General features: G+C 40.5%; 2 protein-coding genes across 2 annotated transcripts; one reads left to right on the top strand and one right to left on the bottom strand.

Annotated features, from left to right (window-relative positions):
- Nucleotides 1–2,469: 2,469 nt before the first annotated feature.
- T265_11365 (hypothetical protein) lies at nt 2,470–3,749 on the top strand (the record flags this gene model as incomplete). Its single annotated transcript, XM_009177999.1, has 2 exons — nt 2,470–2,713; nt 3,574–3,749. The coding sequence occupies 2 exons, from the start codon at nt 2,470–2,472 to the stop codon at nt 3,747–3,749; spliced, it is 420 nt and encodes a 139-aa protein (XP_009176263.1).
- A 5,727-nt stretch (nt 3,750–9,476) lies between these two features.
- T265_11364 (hypothetical protein) lies at nt 9,477–9,707 on the bottom strand (the record flags this gene model as incomplete). Its single annotated transcript, XM_009177998.1, has 1 exon — nt 9,477–9,707. The coding sequence occupies one exon, from the start codon at nt 9,705–9,707 to the stop codon at nt 9,477–9,479; it is 231 nt and encodes a 76-aa protein (XP_009176262.1).
- Nucleotides 9,708–17,552: the final 7,845 nt, after the last annotated feature.

Below are 17,552 nucleotides of genomic sequence, written 5' to 3'. Positions count from 1 at the left end.
GTTCCTTTTAAGAGGCCGCGCCTTTGTATGAATGCCATTCAGCACAGTTGGACAAAATCGCATTTTTTCTTAATCATCACTGTTTTTGGAAGTTGACCGATAGACTCTCATGTGTTTGCGATCAGGTTCATGGAGTAAGAACTCACACTGTAGTCTAATCGTGTTGCAGAAATGCTCGATGACATTCATCTGCTAACATTTATTTTGGTAATGTTTGTCCAACAGCTTTCTCACGCTGTTCTGCAAAAACTACCGAATCGTCAGTGCGGGAATCCTTTTTTCAAAAAGCTATTCGACAATCAAGCTGTGAAACCCAGTAAGATGTTTACCTCAAATCTGATTGGTCATTTTGAATTCTCGGTTTTAAGTTTATGACAAACATCTACTGTTTAGTCAGACACAAATTTCAGGTCTTGATATAACGCTGTTGAAACATTGCATGTTAGTAAACATTCAAATTATTTTACAACTTTAAAGAAAAGAGATTGACAATAACCCTCAGTGGTGTTTTACTTCACGATAATTTTCAAAACGCATGAAGACTTATTTTGCGCTGAGTATTCTCACCCAATGTAGAAGCTTAAAAATAGCTTGTTGTGTATTCACTCAAATGGTGAATGATAAACTTGTGGCTTGATTTTTCATACGATTCACTCAAAATCACTCCGAAATCTTTTTGTAGGACCACCAACGCAACAGCCAGGGGTACAAACCGGTAAGCTCTTAAACATAAGCTGGATATGTCGCGATTTATTATACTTTGTTGTGCTTTTTGAAACACGTTACGCTACATCGTTGATCACCCATTTCACTACCCAAAACAATTTTCCGGTTTCGCAATTAAGTTTTACTGTCCCCGCTAGGAACTGCTACGCAAATGGTCGCTGAAGACGTTGCCTGAACACCTGTGGTGATTTAGAAGAGATTTCCGGCTTATGGGGGTTTCGCGGCATCTCAGATTAGTAACGGTTTTTATACATTATGTTCCGAGGATTTTCGAAATGTGTAACAAAGAAAAACGCCATCCCTGTGATCTCAGGTATATTCAGACTTAGGGGCGCAGCTTACTAGAGTAAGAAATATACAGCCATTTTATACCTGGTATTGGTCGTTGATTGATAACATGTGTACTTGGAAAAATCCTGCAAAAGCGCCAAAAACATAATTTTTTCTCTGACATTTAGGCGTCTTCTGAACTCTATTTTTATCATCAGTATCAACCAACGCACCAGAGACAATAGGTATGCTTATGATAATTACATATTTTGTGCAAATTTTGACGACAATTTGAAGTTTACTTCTCAACTAGAGGATGTCGGATAACCCATTGCTTGAGCATCAAAGAATAAGTTCAAAGATTGATGAAGGGCAAAACATCCGAATCCGGTTGAGTAAACGCAAATCGGGAGCATCAAATAATAGAGGGAAATGCTTCAGCAAACAAAAGAAGGATTTACCAAAAAACTATAGTTTAGACATTGCTGCATAAACATGAATGTTTTAGTGAACATTTTGTAGATATTCGAAGTTACGAACACTTCTGGTGATCTTTTATAGCATAAAAAATCTAAGGATTAATAATAAATGTGCACTTGAAGTGCCTTCTTCCCTTTCGACCTGTGTGTTTATTACTTTTGGGTACGATTAACCCCACAGATTGTGATTATCAACTTAACGAGACGTCTGGAACCATAAATTCGACGAACTATCCGGTCAACTATTTGAACAACCTCGCATGCTCATGGTTATTGTCCAAAACTGCGACGCAGAAAAAGATTTTATTTCTCGGATTTGACGTAAGTCATCTTATGAGCGATTTGAATTTTGTGTTCAACAACGTGTTGCTCTTCGGTGGGGAGAGATTATATTTTGGACATTCAAGGAACAAATATTATTCCATTTTTGTGTGAAAGTTTATCACATTTTAGAAAACTGTATGTTCGACATGCTTCTGTGTGACGGACGTTTGAATTTACATTCAATCAGCCCGAGGAAATTGATACAGTTCACCTCCCTTTGACGTTTAACGTGAATTGTATTTAAAATTTCGCATGAAATTACGAACTTTAATCAGGTTTTCGGGAAGGCTACAAGCTGCTCTTCCATATAGCTCGAAAGTAGGATTTATTCGGTGGAAACATGAAGTGACCATCGACGAGACTTTCCTTAGGCAACAACGAGTTTTTACGCGTCCATAAAACCGATGCACTGAACCATTCACTCACCAATAGAAGCTTGCAGCCGCTATATTAGACTACTTGTGATACCAGACATCAACCACAAATTATTGGCCGGAGTCCAATAAATTCCCTGACATTTGAGCTTGGTTTTCAACTTCTATGGCGTACCCAGATGAATAAATGATGTGACAGATGAGTTTTACACAAGCTAATTATTTTGTTTGGATTTCCCCGTCGTTTTATCTATGCCTAGATACAATAGTTAGCGTCGATAAATTATGCGACAAACATGATCAACTGTGGACCTAAAATGAGTTATTCTCATCTACAGGTGGAGCAAAGCGGCTGGGTAAACGAGTGTCAGTACGATTATCTGTATGTTTATGTTGACACTGGCGACGATATAGAAGCTTATGGGCCATTCTGCGGCACGAGGATTCCGGATCCTGTCCTATATGTTGGTAAAGCCCAGGTTACCTTCGTGACTGATACAGAGGGAACACGCAAGGGATTTTCACTGTTATATGGACTAGGTGATTTATATGATATTCAAAACAATACGATATTGTATTGGTCATACCAGTGGCTACTGACGATGTGAATGGTAGCTCCGAGCTCTGGCATTAACTAATCTGGTTTCCGAATGCAGTTTTCAACCATTGTAGAAGCTAACTAAGGGAGTACAACATTATGATATAAATAGGATTGCGGTAAAACAGACGGGAGGCATGAAAACGGACGACTTAGTTTACCTACGTGTTGCATTTAATGTCTCAAATTCAGGTGTATGTATGGAAGTATTGAATGCAGTCAACTTCGGGCGCACCTGGTATACCTGAACGCTGGTTTTCGCTGACTAGGCAACTGACAGCAACACAGAGACGGTTCCCAATTCAACCTGTATAGAAACGCTTCTCATTTCTCTTGGAAGCCTAAAAAATTATATTTTGATCTTGTGAATTAGGCACCCAAATTTTGATTATTCTATGAGTATTTTGAATTGAGTACGGTAATTGTCGTTCGCATGTTGATATAGAGGCAACCTAGGCCTCCCAGTAAGCTCACTCATGGTCGTCTTAGTTTATCACATCACCACTAGATAGAGCCGCGCTGCATACAATAAGTGACTCACTAAGCGGTATCAGCCGACGTGTACGCGAAATAAAAGGAATCATTTTCTAGGGAAGTGTAATGCGTTCCTTTGGTTAAAGCTCTGCAGGAGAAGTTCATATGTTCACTGATGCCTAGTCACGTTTCCAACGGGAGAGAGCAGTACATTAGCGATGGGCACGTCATTCACTTTAATCCTCCTGAACGTTTTATTATGCATCGTTTCACTGATACATATTGATGTAGAAAATTTATCCAGGTACCCTTTCGCCCACTTTTTCAGAACCTGACATGACCAAGTGCCCAGAGTCAGAAGCAGTGACCCACTTCTATGTGCCTACACTCTGTTATTATTTGGCGATAATGGTAAGTCGCTGCAACTTCCATACAATCCATTCAAAGCCATCAAAATTAACCACTGAGAGTACGTGCCTCTTTGGCTACCGCGTTTTTATTTGAAGTGATGCAGTGACGAGTCTCTCTGCTGCAATGACCAGACACAAGCGGAGTTTACCCCAATAAAACTAACATGATTGATTCAAATCACTTTTGCACAAAGGATACTTCCACATGCAAATTTACAGCATTATAGAAGAAAGATTCCAGCTCACATCTAAGAAGCACTCAACTGGCATTTTTAAGTCTTCCACCAAAACTCCAACAAACGTTGCCCATATATAACCAAAAATTTAGGTTGGACGCCTGGAAAAAATTTCACATCCTTTAGGCGCTGTAGCTTTAAACTTTTTTTGCCAGATCCCAAATGAAAAGGGCGGGAGACACGGTGTTGTTAGATACGCCACAAATAATTTTACGTTGCAGTTTGTTAATGGTGTCCCACGTATGTAAGACATGAAGACCTGAAAACTGCTGACAAGGTGGTATTATAAGTTTGCACACTTACTTTATTGAGACAATTTGGAAACCAAAACATCATTTATGTCCACATTTCAAGCGATGGCAAGATCTTATTTTATTTCCAGACATGAAAATGAACCCTACCAAGTTCGTTGCGGAGTTGCTGGCCAATAAGAAAATAAAACATATCCCCGATAAGCAAAGTATTTTCCTGAAATAACGAAAGATGTTTCTTTATTGTCAATCCAGCATGTGTGGCACTATGCAGTAAAGTATTTTTATTGTACTAATATCATTGAATCAATAACTGCCAACTCCTTTTCATTGGGACTCCCTTCGACAGATGACCTTTAAACTGCTGTGAGAAGGAAGTCAAAGGATGTAAAGCTCTGCTTTAACCGATGTGGCCGGCAGAATATTTTTGGGTGCTTTCTGCGGTGTCTGCTCCTAACATGTTTTCAGTTGTAGAATTTTTGCTCGCACTTAAACTTAATGAGTGTCAAGTATGCAATGCTAACAATATCAGGTGGCGTTATTTTTGTATACATATAACAGGTTGTAAACGTAGATTCTTGTTGTGTCAAAACTATTTTGATAAAGAAGCCTTTTGTGCAATGTGGCAAAGCAAATACGGGTAAAGGGGTTGGACCGAATATAAAATAGCTTCAACTAATCACCAGAAAACCCACGCTGGCTAGAACATATCCGTTTTTTGAGACTTGTTTCTGAAAAATTGTATACAGCGAAGTATGCCGAAATATCCTGGCCAGCAAAACATGATTATCGCGGACTTTAAAGAAACTCGCGTTTGCTCACTCTTGCCTTTTGAAAAAGCCCGATGAATTTTTAAAATAATTATGAAAGGGAACCATTTGTTACATTGCAAGCAATGAATTTGTGAGTCTGTAATTGCGCATAAAAGCGGCAGCATTATAATGGGGCATGCTATACATTTTTATCATAAATCAATATGTTCGTCCACCATTTTCCTAATTTGATATCGGTGATATCGGTGATTTCGGAATATTCCCCACATTATTTAACGGCACTGCATGGTATAAGGTAACATTCACCCCCGAGCTTATGAGGAAACGTTTGATCCAACATGTGAGAATGAGTGGGTTTTGTGTATTAAACACTGATATCATGCCACCTGTGCGGAAATAAATGTAGCTTTACAATAATAGTTTACAGTAGAGAAATTTATTCCCTCAGCTATGTTTGGCGATCAAAATAAAATCAAATAAAACCTCGATAGCAGTACTTATCTCCTGCAGTATTGAGCTCTTGACTTGATAGAAGTGCAGTGGCATCTTGATATGTTAACCCTGTAGCACTTTTCCGTGACCGGCACTAAAATTAAAAAAAAACACGGAAAACGTTTGAGCTAGTACTTGTAATGTAGTTGGAACTAACCGTTTAAGGAGAGCCCTGTCCTTTCACGAAGCTCGGGAGTTTGCTTCTAATATTTTTCTAATATGCGTGAACGATTCACATCCGCAGCTACTTCGAACTAACAATAAATATACGTCCCCGCTTCTCTAGAGATAATACTTTGGCGCTCAATAGTTGTGACGAACCGACGTAAGGTGCTCAGTTGCGGGAACACAAACATCTAATTTACGCATACACTAGCTGAATCTAACAGAAGTTGCAGCACAAATCCCCTTTCCGAGGGCATCACCGGGTTGACAAGGCACCAGGTAGAGAACCAGTTAAGAATACCCGATGGTTAAACATTTACTTCTTTTTTTCTGCAAAATATCTCCATACACCTGCACATACTTATAGCCACCCGGGCGTCGGGGGCTTCAAACAGAAGTTTTTCCCACTACGGACGACAAGCATGGTAAACGTAAAAAACAAATTATCAAAGATTTTTTTCTTTATCCACGTGTCCATCCTTATTGGAACACATGTGCAGAGCTCAAACGCCATGACAAAACGCTTCAGTTTGGAAGAGAATTACGAAGTGAGCTTCTTTCGGTTGAAATGGAAAATCGTCCGTTTCAGCGCTGCTAACCAACATATTGGAAAATCTTGCTCAAGATCAGTGAGTGCCGCATTATTTTTTGGCATATGGTCATGGAACTTACTGATTTACAATAAGTAAAACGGATCGAATGAGCAAACAGCGGAGGTCAGACCAGTTGAAGCTGCAAACTTTTCTAATTCTGGATTTACCAGGGAGGGCTACCGGAACCCATTCGTGGGCGTCTTCTTGCTGAGGCAATCCAATTAGTTGAAAGGCATTCGTATTTTGCCTTTTCGAAAACCTAGTGTCTAAAATAGCTCTCATTCACTTCATGGTAACGTGAGTGGCGCAGGTAAACTGAACAAAAGTTGGACAATTTCCCGTTAATCAGTCTAGGTTCAGAAATTTTATAAAAAAGAAAGGCCAACAGTCAAAGCATGATGCGATCAGAACACAGACGACGTGACAACGCGACTCGTTAATAGGCAGGTTGCACCAACGGGCAGAGGGCAGGCGATTACCCAAACAAAATAAGGGTAATATTTAAATATACCACATGTTGGAATACTGACCAGTAAAATAATCGTGCGGGTTGTTCACTCCACAAAATATTTCACCCACGGGAATTTCTCGCTCATCCACAATTAATCTACGAACGGCCAGTCACCATGTGATCGAAGGCGCATTCGGCCTACTAAGTGAGTCCAAGCTTGAAACTTAAAACACGCAAGCTCATAGTAGACCTGTTGAGATAACCGTAAGCTGTCTGCAACCATATTGTCAAGGCTGGCGAAGAACCGTAAGTCGTGCTATTTCTTTTGCGGGAAAAAGCGTCCTTAAATGGAGGTTTTAAAAGCGACAAGCTGATCTACAAACACCAATTGAACATGAGGCACAAAAAACACTCAAGCGCATCTGTCGGAAAATCTGCGGTTTAGGCGTGTTCATGACACTCACGTTCACGAGCTGCTCATGTGATATACTAAAAATGAGAAGAACAGCTCTGAAAATAATCTCGGGGAAATTAATTTCTTACCGCCATCAGTAGTTGAAGCTAAGAAATGCAGTCGGCACCGAAAAGTACGCAGCTGTGAGCACATGTGTGCATGACGGTTTATTGTTGTGGTGATAATCGGAATGTTCCGGTTTGGAAAGGCAGACTTCGATCATCTTGATGACATTTGCTTTAAATAACGTTTCTTTTTTCGTCCTGCTTCCTTCTAGTCGCTGAAAATATTACTTTTAAACAGGTTGGCTTGTTTGTAGACTTACAAACTCCACTCAGTCAGTATCTCAAGGCTAAGTTAAAATGGCGATATGGCCGTGAAAGTAATTGAAAATTTCAGAAATCGCGATAGCCCCAGTTGCGAGGCGCAAGCGAAATTAAACGTTTGAAACTTCTTAAACCTTGCAGGCAATAGACAATAACACTAGATTTTAAATTGTTTTGTAGATCCAAACAAGCGTCAGTCCAGGTTGGATGAAATCGACGTGCTCACGTGCAACACATCACATATTTGCATAACGGGTATTGCAAGCTCTTTTTGGTTTTGAACACGTGCTCTTTTTATTGCTCTCCGTTTGCTGACTGAAGTGTTGGATGAGACATATTTTCGCCAAGAAGCTACTCATCAGTAGTAGCGGTGGCAGTCGCGGCTGTTCGACAAAATTCAACACAAGTGTACGGTCTGCAGTTTTCGACTAATAACGCATAAATTTTTCGTCTCATTATATACCTTGATCTCTTGGGCAGCATATTGATGTTGTCTGAAAGATGTAGATTATTTTGTAAATACTTTTTAAAGAAATTGGCCGAAACTGCATTGTTCGATGGTTGTACTGAACTGCCATCAGGGACAATATAAAAAGCACCAGTGAATTAAAAGATGATTCATTGTTATTGGAACTTGTGCATCGGTTTGGTCATCGCTTTAAACACAGTTTAATCGGTGTTAAATTGCACATCATAAGCATTATGATTTACTTCTCATTCACTTATGACCTGGGCTCAGAACGATATATCCAAATTGGACATCAAACCTCTGCATTTACATTTTACTTTCTAATGATGAACTAACAAAATAACATAAAATAAAAATAAACAATAAACAAACAAACTGAATTTGAGTCAAACTAAACAATCCATTCCATGCGATTGTATCACCCTCTGGTGCATGACAATTTATTGTCAACAAATCAGTTTGAAAATACGTTGCCACCCTAGTTAACTTATAACAATGCCAATCCGTCCTATTCAAGTGGAGCGCTCACGCATGTCGCAACAACTCTGAGGCTGAAAACATCATTAGCTGACTGGTGGGTTGATCTTTCCAGTTACTGCTCCCATGTATATACGGACTGTTTGTGATAAAAAAGCGACTAAGAATGAATATGATAACACATACTTCAGTAAGTGAGATGACCCGGATAGTGTATGGCTCTATTTTGTTGACATACGAAATGCATTCACCTTCCTCGTATGCAAACAACATAAAACAATCCACGAACAAGAAATCATTTACCAGTCTTTATGGAGATGTGTTATAGTAAAAATTTTATTTGTTGTTCACATTCTTTCTGCGAAAATAAGGCGTGGTAGTTTATCTCTCCTGCAGGTTTATGAAAAGTGCTACCCCCATAAACTAGATTTAGGGATAAGCTACCAGAGTTTTACTAGAAGGATGTTAGAGAGTTGGTAATATGAATGAAAAATGTTTAGATAGGCGATGTGCTGCGATAAATGAGCGCTATGTGTTTGAACTCAGCCTTCTTGAAATGGACGCGTTTTAATTAGCTAACCTCAGCAACAGCTTGTGCCACGTACAAAAATCAGTCCCAGAATATAGGGGTTAGTTTCCGCCGTGGTAATACTTGAGGAAAAAAAGAAATGTTCACAGTCCTCAAATATTAATTCTTGTCTTATACGCTTCCTGATAATTTATCACGGATTCTTCTGCTTTCGTCAGATATATGAACTTTACAACAAACTGTGCAGATGGAACAGTATGTTCTAATTTCTCCTACGTAAAATCCTGCAATCTTTGTAGTGCAACATGAAGTTGTCATGCGGAGTTTAACTTGTGTCTCCGTCCGGAAATATCGAGTTTTAATAGTCACCTCCGCACACGAGGCAAGTTGCTGGTGAACATTTTTCGCTAAAATAATGTTGATCTAGGAAGTAATCTCAAGAAGTCTGTTTGGCAAATTTTTGGAACTCCATAGAAATGCATATTTTGCATAATGTTAAATAGCTTTCGTCATACGCTGTATGATACATAGCGTAACGCACTTAGAAAACTCGGCATTTAGTGTGTTTTTCGCCGACGCGTGTGAAATTCCGGTCCACCGACCCGTTACCGAAGGATTTTTCCCGCAAACTTATGTATGCCAGAATCAGCGGATGGAACGATGTGAGCTTTATCGTTGTTCAGGAGCAGGAAAATTGGATTGTCAGGACCCGCTGTTATTGCGAATATTCCGGGGGTTTCCCGTGCCGGGTTGTCATTCAAAACGCGTGTGATCACATCTTTACTGCCAATGTATTGTTCACCATCCGCGGGTTCAGACGACACAATTGCAGCCATTGGAGCTGAAAGAGCCGCATTAAGTTGTTGAACCGGTTATGGCGTAATCACCTAGAGAATGTCTTTGCAATTTCAGGAATCAGCTGTTTTGTCGGAAGACTTCATCTTTGAGATCAGCAATCATTTGGGCAGCTCCATCATAATTTATACATTATCTGAGACATGTCAGAATACATTGTGTAAGCTGATCCAGATACATTCGGAATGAATATGGAACTCGTGGTGCACAATTTCCAAGAGGGCGTTGCCAGTCATATCGCTAAAAGTTTTGCGTTAGCTTAGCTAGTGCACCTTGCTTGTTTACTCTACGAATCTGTTTCAAATGAACAAATCATTTTTCCATATATGCATATGAAAAGTCTGTACTTTCACCCGGAAAACGTTTTCTCTCTAGAATTGAGAGCACTTTGTTCACAAAATCCCCAAACCGGGAAGCATACCCTTAACATATATTCAGAACAAACAACGGCACAAAAGGGTAGAACATCGGTCATTGAACAATGTTGTTTCTTATGTCGTGCTTGGCATTTGAACAATTAGCAGGCTCCTCGTCAGTTAGCCTTCGCTGGCACTGAGCTGTGCGTCATATCAATTACTCTCATCCTTCCTACTAATGGCAGTAAATTAACCACAGAAGAAAAGGCTGTCAACAGGATTTAGTGATCACTACATTCACTTTTCTAGCTAATGAGCAGAACTTTAATCAGTCCACTAGCTTCAGGATGTGAATGTGACACTACATCTACTTCCTTTTTGGGATTAGCTAGATTATTGATCACACGGCAACTATCCCTGTTAATTTTATAGCCAAATATTGCCAGGTGATTTTGACTGTAATGTAGTTCATCTGCGCGTAATCCCATCAGATTTGGAGTTGTTGCAGTGATAAGCTTTCATTTTTCCTATGTATGCACGATTATTTTTAGCAGGGCACAANACTACATTCACTTTTCTAGCTAATGAGCAGAACTTTAATCAGTCCACTAGCTTCAGGATGTGAATGTGACACTACACCTACTTCCTTTTTGGGATTAGCTAGATTATTGATCACACGGCAACTATCCCTGTTAATTTTATAGCCAAATATTGCCAGGTGATTTTGACTGTAATGTAGTTCATCTGCGCGTAATCCCATCAGATTTGGAGTTGTTGCAGTGATAAGCTTTCATTTTTCCTATGTATGCACGATTATTTTTAGCAGGGCACAACAAATTAAAACAAACCAAACGTTTGCCTTCGTATTAGAACGCAATTAGACTAAATATTGACGGCAATCGGTGTCACCAAGACGTGCAAGGAAAAGTACACGTCTTCAGACAATATCTAATTTGTGCTGTTCTTAGAAACTACTGAAAGCTTCAAAGCAGCAATCTGAGAAACTCCGGGAAAGAATAAGTAACGCAATATTTGATTCAAATTAGGAATACTCCTCAAATAATCCTTAGTCGATGAACCTGCGAAACACACAAAAACAATGCGGAGCCACATGTTTGCAAATTTTAGACAGATTGCACACTGCTAACGATCTGCTCGGAGATTTGAATTGTAAACAGATTATAATCAAAAATCGTTGAGAATTCGTTCATCAATTGTATAGCTTACAGCGTAGATTGTATATTATTTATTCATCAATTATTGGAATTTGTTGCGATGAATCTAACATCAATATCTCTCCTGAGACAAGAAGTTGCACCGCTTAAGTGTTCACTATTAACAAACTAAGATTTAGTGGGTTTTGACTGGCCGATTAACGTTTTCTTACACGGCGGCCTGCAGTTTATTCACAAACGAGATCTTATGGTCTCACAAGACGCTTGATATCTAGATCAAAACTTATTGCACCCAAGTTACCCACAGTAGTCTAGAGTTAGCAGTAAATAAACCCACCTTATTCTAAAAACAACAGTTGCACACGTTGAGTCTGAGACATTTCCAGGTTGGAACGCTTAAAACGTTGTCTATAAGTATGAGTGCAGCTCTTCACAAATAACTCACCACCGTTGAGGTCTTCTAGTCCGTTCAACACCGCTGTATGTGAAGGAAGAAAAACGGATACTGACGTCAATGTTTGCCTATCAATCCTTCTTAGCAAATAATGTAACTTTTGACTCCTGATATTATTCAAATGTTTAACGTTTTATGCGTAACTTGGTGTCATGATTTGAAAAATGTACATCCTACTTGAGGTTGATAATCTTCTATAANATTTGAAAAATGTACATCCTACTTGAGGTTGATAAATCTTCTATAATCATTTTTATACACTCTTTCACAAGTAAACCATCGGTTAAGAGACGACCAAAGATAACTTGAGTCCTCTGAGGTTTAGATGCCTAGGTCAATATTACATATTGATAACATGTATTATCTTGGTATTTCAAGGGGCTTTGCTGGACGTTATGGGCGCTAAGCGTACAGAGTTATTTTAACCTCGCATTTTACGCCCGCAACAAGGGGGCAAATTAATAAACGGTTGCCGCATGTAGATAAGGAATGATTGAGCACTGTTTACTTCTTCCACCAGCTCACAAAATCATTCGGTAACAAATTCGACGTGTTGCGCAGACTACGAAGAACATCATGTAACCCCTTGAGAAATCGGAGGGTGAAAAAAGCTGTTGAATTTAGGGACATATATTGCACCTATCAAGTGATGCAAGCCATTGTTTTATAGCGGCCGAAATTTTCAGGAAAATTCATGAAAGCGTAGCAACAGTTACGATGTTGGTTAATAATAAAAAATTGCCAACAGTGAATGGATAGGTGAGGGTAAAACTGAAACAATGCCTCTTTTAATTCCCATTGCACGTAGGGCGTTCGACCAATAGGAAAACGGTGCAAATGTGACTATGTGTACATCTTCTGTAAAAATTGAAAATAATGCTGACTAATTTGTGCTGTGTTTTGGCCAGATACCTGTTACGATATAATTGGTGCCATAGCCATATTCTTAAACAGTGGTGACCAAGGGCTATGGCAGTAGTGTGGTGAGGCGTTAGTGTGTGCCCGTTAGGCGGAAGGGTGGTTTAGCCCGACAGGCAGATAACAGAGTACATTCTAAAATGTCCGCCATCGGTGGATCGCCAACAAGCGAGATGTTCGTTTCAGTTCTGGATCATAAATGATAGCCACCATCACGGAATCTGGAACGATCGGAACTAGATGTAGTTTATTCAGGAAAGGAAAATGCGCCTCGGGCGAGCTAAAAGAGAGCCACGTTCTAGTGCTGCATGTAATGGTCGAATAAGCTATAGAGATGATAGACCGGATGTAATACAATTTAGTCAAATGGGAGCTGGGGTTGTTTAGAAGGACAGAAGGTAGTTCGGGTGGCTAGTGAACTAGAGACAGGGAGGCTAGACAGATGGGAAGTGCCTATTCAAGCAGAGATATGGGGTATAACATGGTCTAGATGGTTAAGAGGTTAGAACGCCGAAAGGCTCGTGGTTTGATTCCAACACTGCAACTCACCTTTGATTGTCTATACTTGGGCAACCTGGCAGTATACCAGCCATCCCGCTGCTTTGGGTGACATAGATGATAGCACCGAAACGGTTTTACTGCTGAACGTTTAACTTTTATAGGTGTGACAATAAAAGGTCTAGGATGTCTGTTCTATATTACATTCATGAATGAACGTTGGAAGGCTGGCCAATCCAAAATGATCGCAAGTGTTGATGTCGTTAGCATATAGCAAGCGTTGCGAGATAATTGAGGAAGAAAGGTGCAGCGAATACGCTTGGGGTTTATTCAATCAATTCGCCTCAGGTCAAGCAGAAGCTGACTTGGCATTTCGTAGAATGGAACTGCATTAAAAAGTCGGCCAGTGAGACACGCAAACCAGAACGCATTGCTTGGCATTGCCTGAAAAATGCTTCAGTTAACTACATGAGATGCTACAAAAGAAACAAATCAACCGTCCTAATTTGATGTACAGAAATGTGGTCCCTCGATTTATTCGATGCTCTTATCGGAAGGTTACAGAAACACTACGCAGGAGGATGCTTTTTTCATTATTGCAGAATACAAACCCCCACATCATTTTGGATCCAGGTGGGGTCCATCCAAGAATGGTGGAAGAAAACTCTCCAATGTATTGGTGACTATATGTATATTCCGTATATAACGCATAGTTAAACGTCATAGTTAAACGGCGTTCCAAGTACTCCACGAGACTTGCGTCAGATTGCGAACAGCAAACAGTTTGTCTAATCAAAACGCGGGGTGGACGTTACCTTCATTGAGCGAGTGCAACCAGCTGCTATATAAATGGATCCTGGCCCCAGGTGTGTTGCAGTTGCTTGAGCTCTTTCTCGTAGAGTATCTGCTTGTTTGAACAAAGCAAATGTTTATTTCCCCTCCGTTTTAATGTGGTGTGGCGGATAGGTTTTCCACTATTAACTCAACTAATACACTTATGCGACATAGCAAGAGCGTCCTCAAGCCCGCAGCTCTCACTTTTATGGGGCAACAACTATTCTGAATTCGAGTATATGGTACGTGGAATAGTCTTCCTCCGAGTGATTTTCAAGCTGCAACCAGAACCCAGATAAAACAGTTTTAGGTGTTTTTTATGTGAGTCCTGGCACAGGTAAGCCCACTGCGCAGAGCTTAAATGTTGAGGGACGGTGCTTCAGTCATTTCAGCTGGTGCCGAACCGAAATCGCTGGACGACAACTCGGGGCCGGAAAGTTTTGGGGCGAACTTGTTGACCGACAAGACCAACAAGGACGGGACAAGCTTAAACCAGCGGCTGTGAACAGAAATCAAAGGGTGTCTATTATGAATATCCTGAGGTTGATTTCAGCCCCAGCACCCGCGTCATGGGGCGTCGGGCGGCACACCAATGCACAATGGTTTTAAGTATTAGGACGACATCTGTTTGGGTCATAGTCGACCACAATATAAAGCCTCTATCCTCCACTCATGCCATTTTATTTTGTAATGCACGTAATCAGACCAATTATGCTGACTGCAACACGGGGAAGCAATGGCTGAGCATTCAGGGCTGACGAAGAAATCCGACGACAGACCCAGATTTAAGGAAGGAGATATGCGCCCTATGCGCAGGATAGAGTATAATGAGGAATAAACGCATCATTAGGGATAGGCACATAAAGACTTAGGATGGCAAGCGTTAGGCACAGGTGAGAATATGTAATCTCCCAGAAGGTGGAATCAGAATGAGGTAGAATAATGACTACACAACGGGAACACCTATTGGCTAGGCTATCGCAAGCGTGAGCTATATTTATAGATTTTATATCAAATTCAGATGCTTTCGTCGTAAAGTATGCAGTTACGGTGTGATTGGAGCTTAGAAGCACATAGGTCTTCTTCCAAAATATGTGTCGACTGTAATCTGTGGTGCGAGATGACGTACAGGTGTCTCAACAGAAAGGTACGAAATGAGGGTGTTTTGAAGGCTCACTTGAGAGAAAATCTTGTTGTTACTCAGGAGCGTCTTGTTCTACAGATTGAAATACAGGCAAATGGAAACGTTTCATAGAAAGGCGATTGGAGATTCGATAACGGGAGCAACAAGTATTGGAAACAGATAGGAAACGGGGAAAATATTATGGTCGATGCAGTTTTGTAAAAAAAAGGCTTGGAGTGTGGGCGCTCAATGTTCTTAAGAGCACTCCACGAAGCTGCTGATCACACTAGGGTTTTTATACTTGAATTCATTTTTTTGTCGTTGTTGATGAGTCACTTAGTTTGAGAAATTCCTCATGATATTTTAATAGGAGAGCGACGAAATGAAGCCCAGTTACAAAAGACAAGGTGATTGGAATAATTAATGTTTAAGTATTTGTATTGAGCGTCTCTCAGTCCCCACGATTCTTTTTCATCTTGCACCCAATGTTAGCTGCCTTGTCTGCAATACTTGCCAGTATCAGAGCCCAAGTCTCGTCTCATAACATATACGACCCAACCCTCATCTATCTTTGTTGCTGCCTCGAAATACCCATATCCCGCAATCCATAGGAAACACATGCTGTGTCTTGTGCACCATGACTTGCAATGTTCGCATGGTAAGCCGCAGTTGCGCGCGCGTATCTCCACTATAACTTACCCAACCTGTGTATACATCAGTTAAACAGGACTCCTTTCTGGCGCGCCTAATAAGCTTATCTCTCCTAGCCCGACTTTTGTGTTCCCAATACCCCAACATACGTAACTCTTGGTGAAGGACCATAGCCGCCGGATCACTCCGGCTTTCCGCTCGTCAGTCTAAGCCGCCCTTCATTCTCGATTGTTTGTTCTGGCCCATACATTTGCAAGTATCTCACTTACCAACATTTTACGCTACTTTTGTGAATCAAAAATCTACCCCACTGTTCAATATAATTGTCAGAGACCTTTACTGTTTACGACATTCTGGTTTGATTGCAAACTCCCAATAGAACTGTGACACCTGCTGGCTCTGACCTCTGGTGAGGGATATTCTTCGCTATCAAAGCATATCGAGCGCGGTCTCTATACAAAAACCAATTTCCTTGTGAATATTTATATACATGCAAACTTTGTGACTCACCCAAAGTTTCTTTGATACCGACAACCAAGTTCAGTGGGGCAGGTTTGGCATTCTTCTAACTTTCACTTTTTAATAAGGAGGAATAATAATGAGTAGACGCGTGTGTCTCTTTGTCAGGAAGTAAACGCTCTTAATGCTGAAAGCAACCGCTAAAAGAATTTCCAAATGCGTTTTACCACGTAATACCGTCAGTTGCTCATTAGATGCAGATGAAGATGTTCCATGGGAACGCATCGCGGACTGCTCCCATGTTGGTGCATCCTTGTCGGAGCAGTGCGCTATAGTCTTCCATAGAGTTGTTTAATTGACTATGAAGTTTAGTGCTTCATACGTCGCGTTCAAATAAATGGCAGTTATTCACTGCTGAAGCTAGCTTGAATTGCGTCGGCGCGGAGATCACAGAGAAGATAGAGATTTCAGCTTAGAAAGGCAGTAGCAGCAATAGTCTACAGGGTTTTATGGTATTGTTCGAACTCAAGTATAAGTCGAATGCTTTCACATGGAGGCTGGTGCCAAACTACAACGGATGGTTGCGAGAAATGACCATGCTCCCACAACCGCAATCGGGTTAAACAAACTCGAGACAGCTTACACGAAATCATCTTTGGATTTATCACTGACAATGCTTTGTCAAAATCTTTCTTATTATTAAAACGCACTAGATGCGAGGGCCATTGTGAGTTGCTTTTACTGAAATATCTCTATCGGTTTCATAGAGACCTTTCGATACATTCTATTGCAGAGGATTTCTACGAGCATTATGGCCTGTAATGTGTGCGGGGATATCGCTGATTTCACGGACTTCAAACAAATGACAGTTTTATAATACATTATAATGTGATTGCAGCCTGCATTGGTCAATTATTATTGAGCTTGCGACCTATTTCGCAAGACAGAGTGTAAAAACAGCTACATCTCTATTTGTGGACACAGCACTAAACCGTTACCAGCACAGGTCTAATTTCCTACGGAATCAGTGGAGCTTAATAGTAAATCAGATCCCGCAACCCATTAAATCTTACATTCTTTGGAACGCAAATTCAGTAACGCCGATATGGTTTCCTCTGATTGATGGCTCGTCGGATGCAGGAAATGTAAATGTTTGATGATCGACTGCTTTCTGGGTCAGCCTTCAAACAAACCCGATAATGCACTGTTAGGTGCGTATGTAAAGCTGTTACTTTCATCCATTGTAATTCAAGGTAATTCAAGGTAATTCAAGGTTGAACGGTCCAAAAAGCAATCAACTTTACAACGACCATAGGGTGAACGTATATATACAAAGGGGCGCAAAAATATGCGTAATG

This window comes from Opisthorchis viverrini (assembly GCF_000715545.1).
Source record: "Opisthorchis viverrini unplaced genomic scaffold opera_v5_486, whole genome shotgun sequence".
NCBI classification, from domain to species: domain Eukaryota; kingdom Metazoa; phylum Platyhelminthes; class Trematoda; order Opisthorchiida; family Opisthorchiidae; genus Opisthorchis; species Opisthorchis viverrini.
The sequence above is the reverse complement of the archived record's forward strand: the minus strand, read 5'-3'. Positions and strand labels throughout refer to the sequence as shown.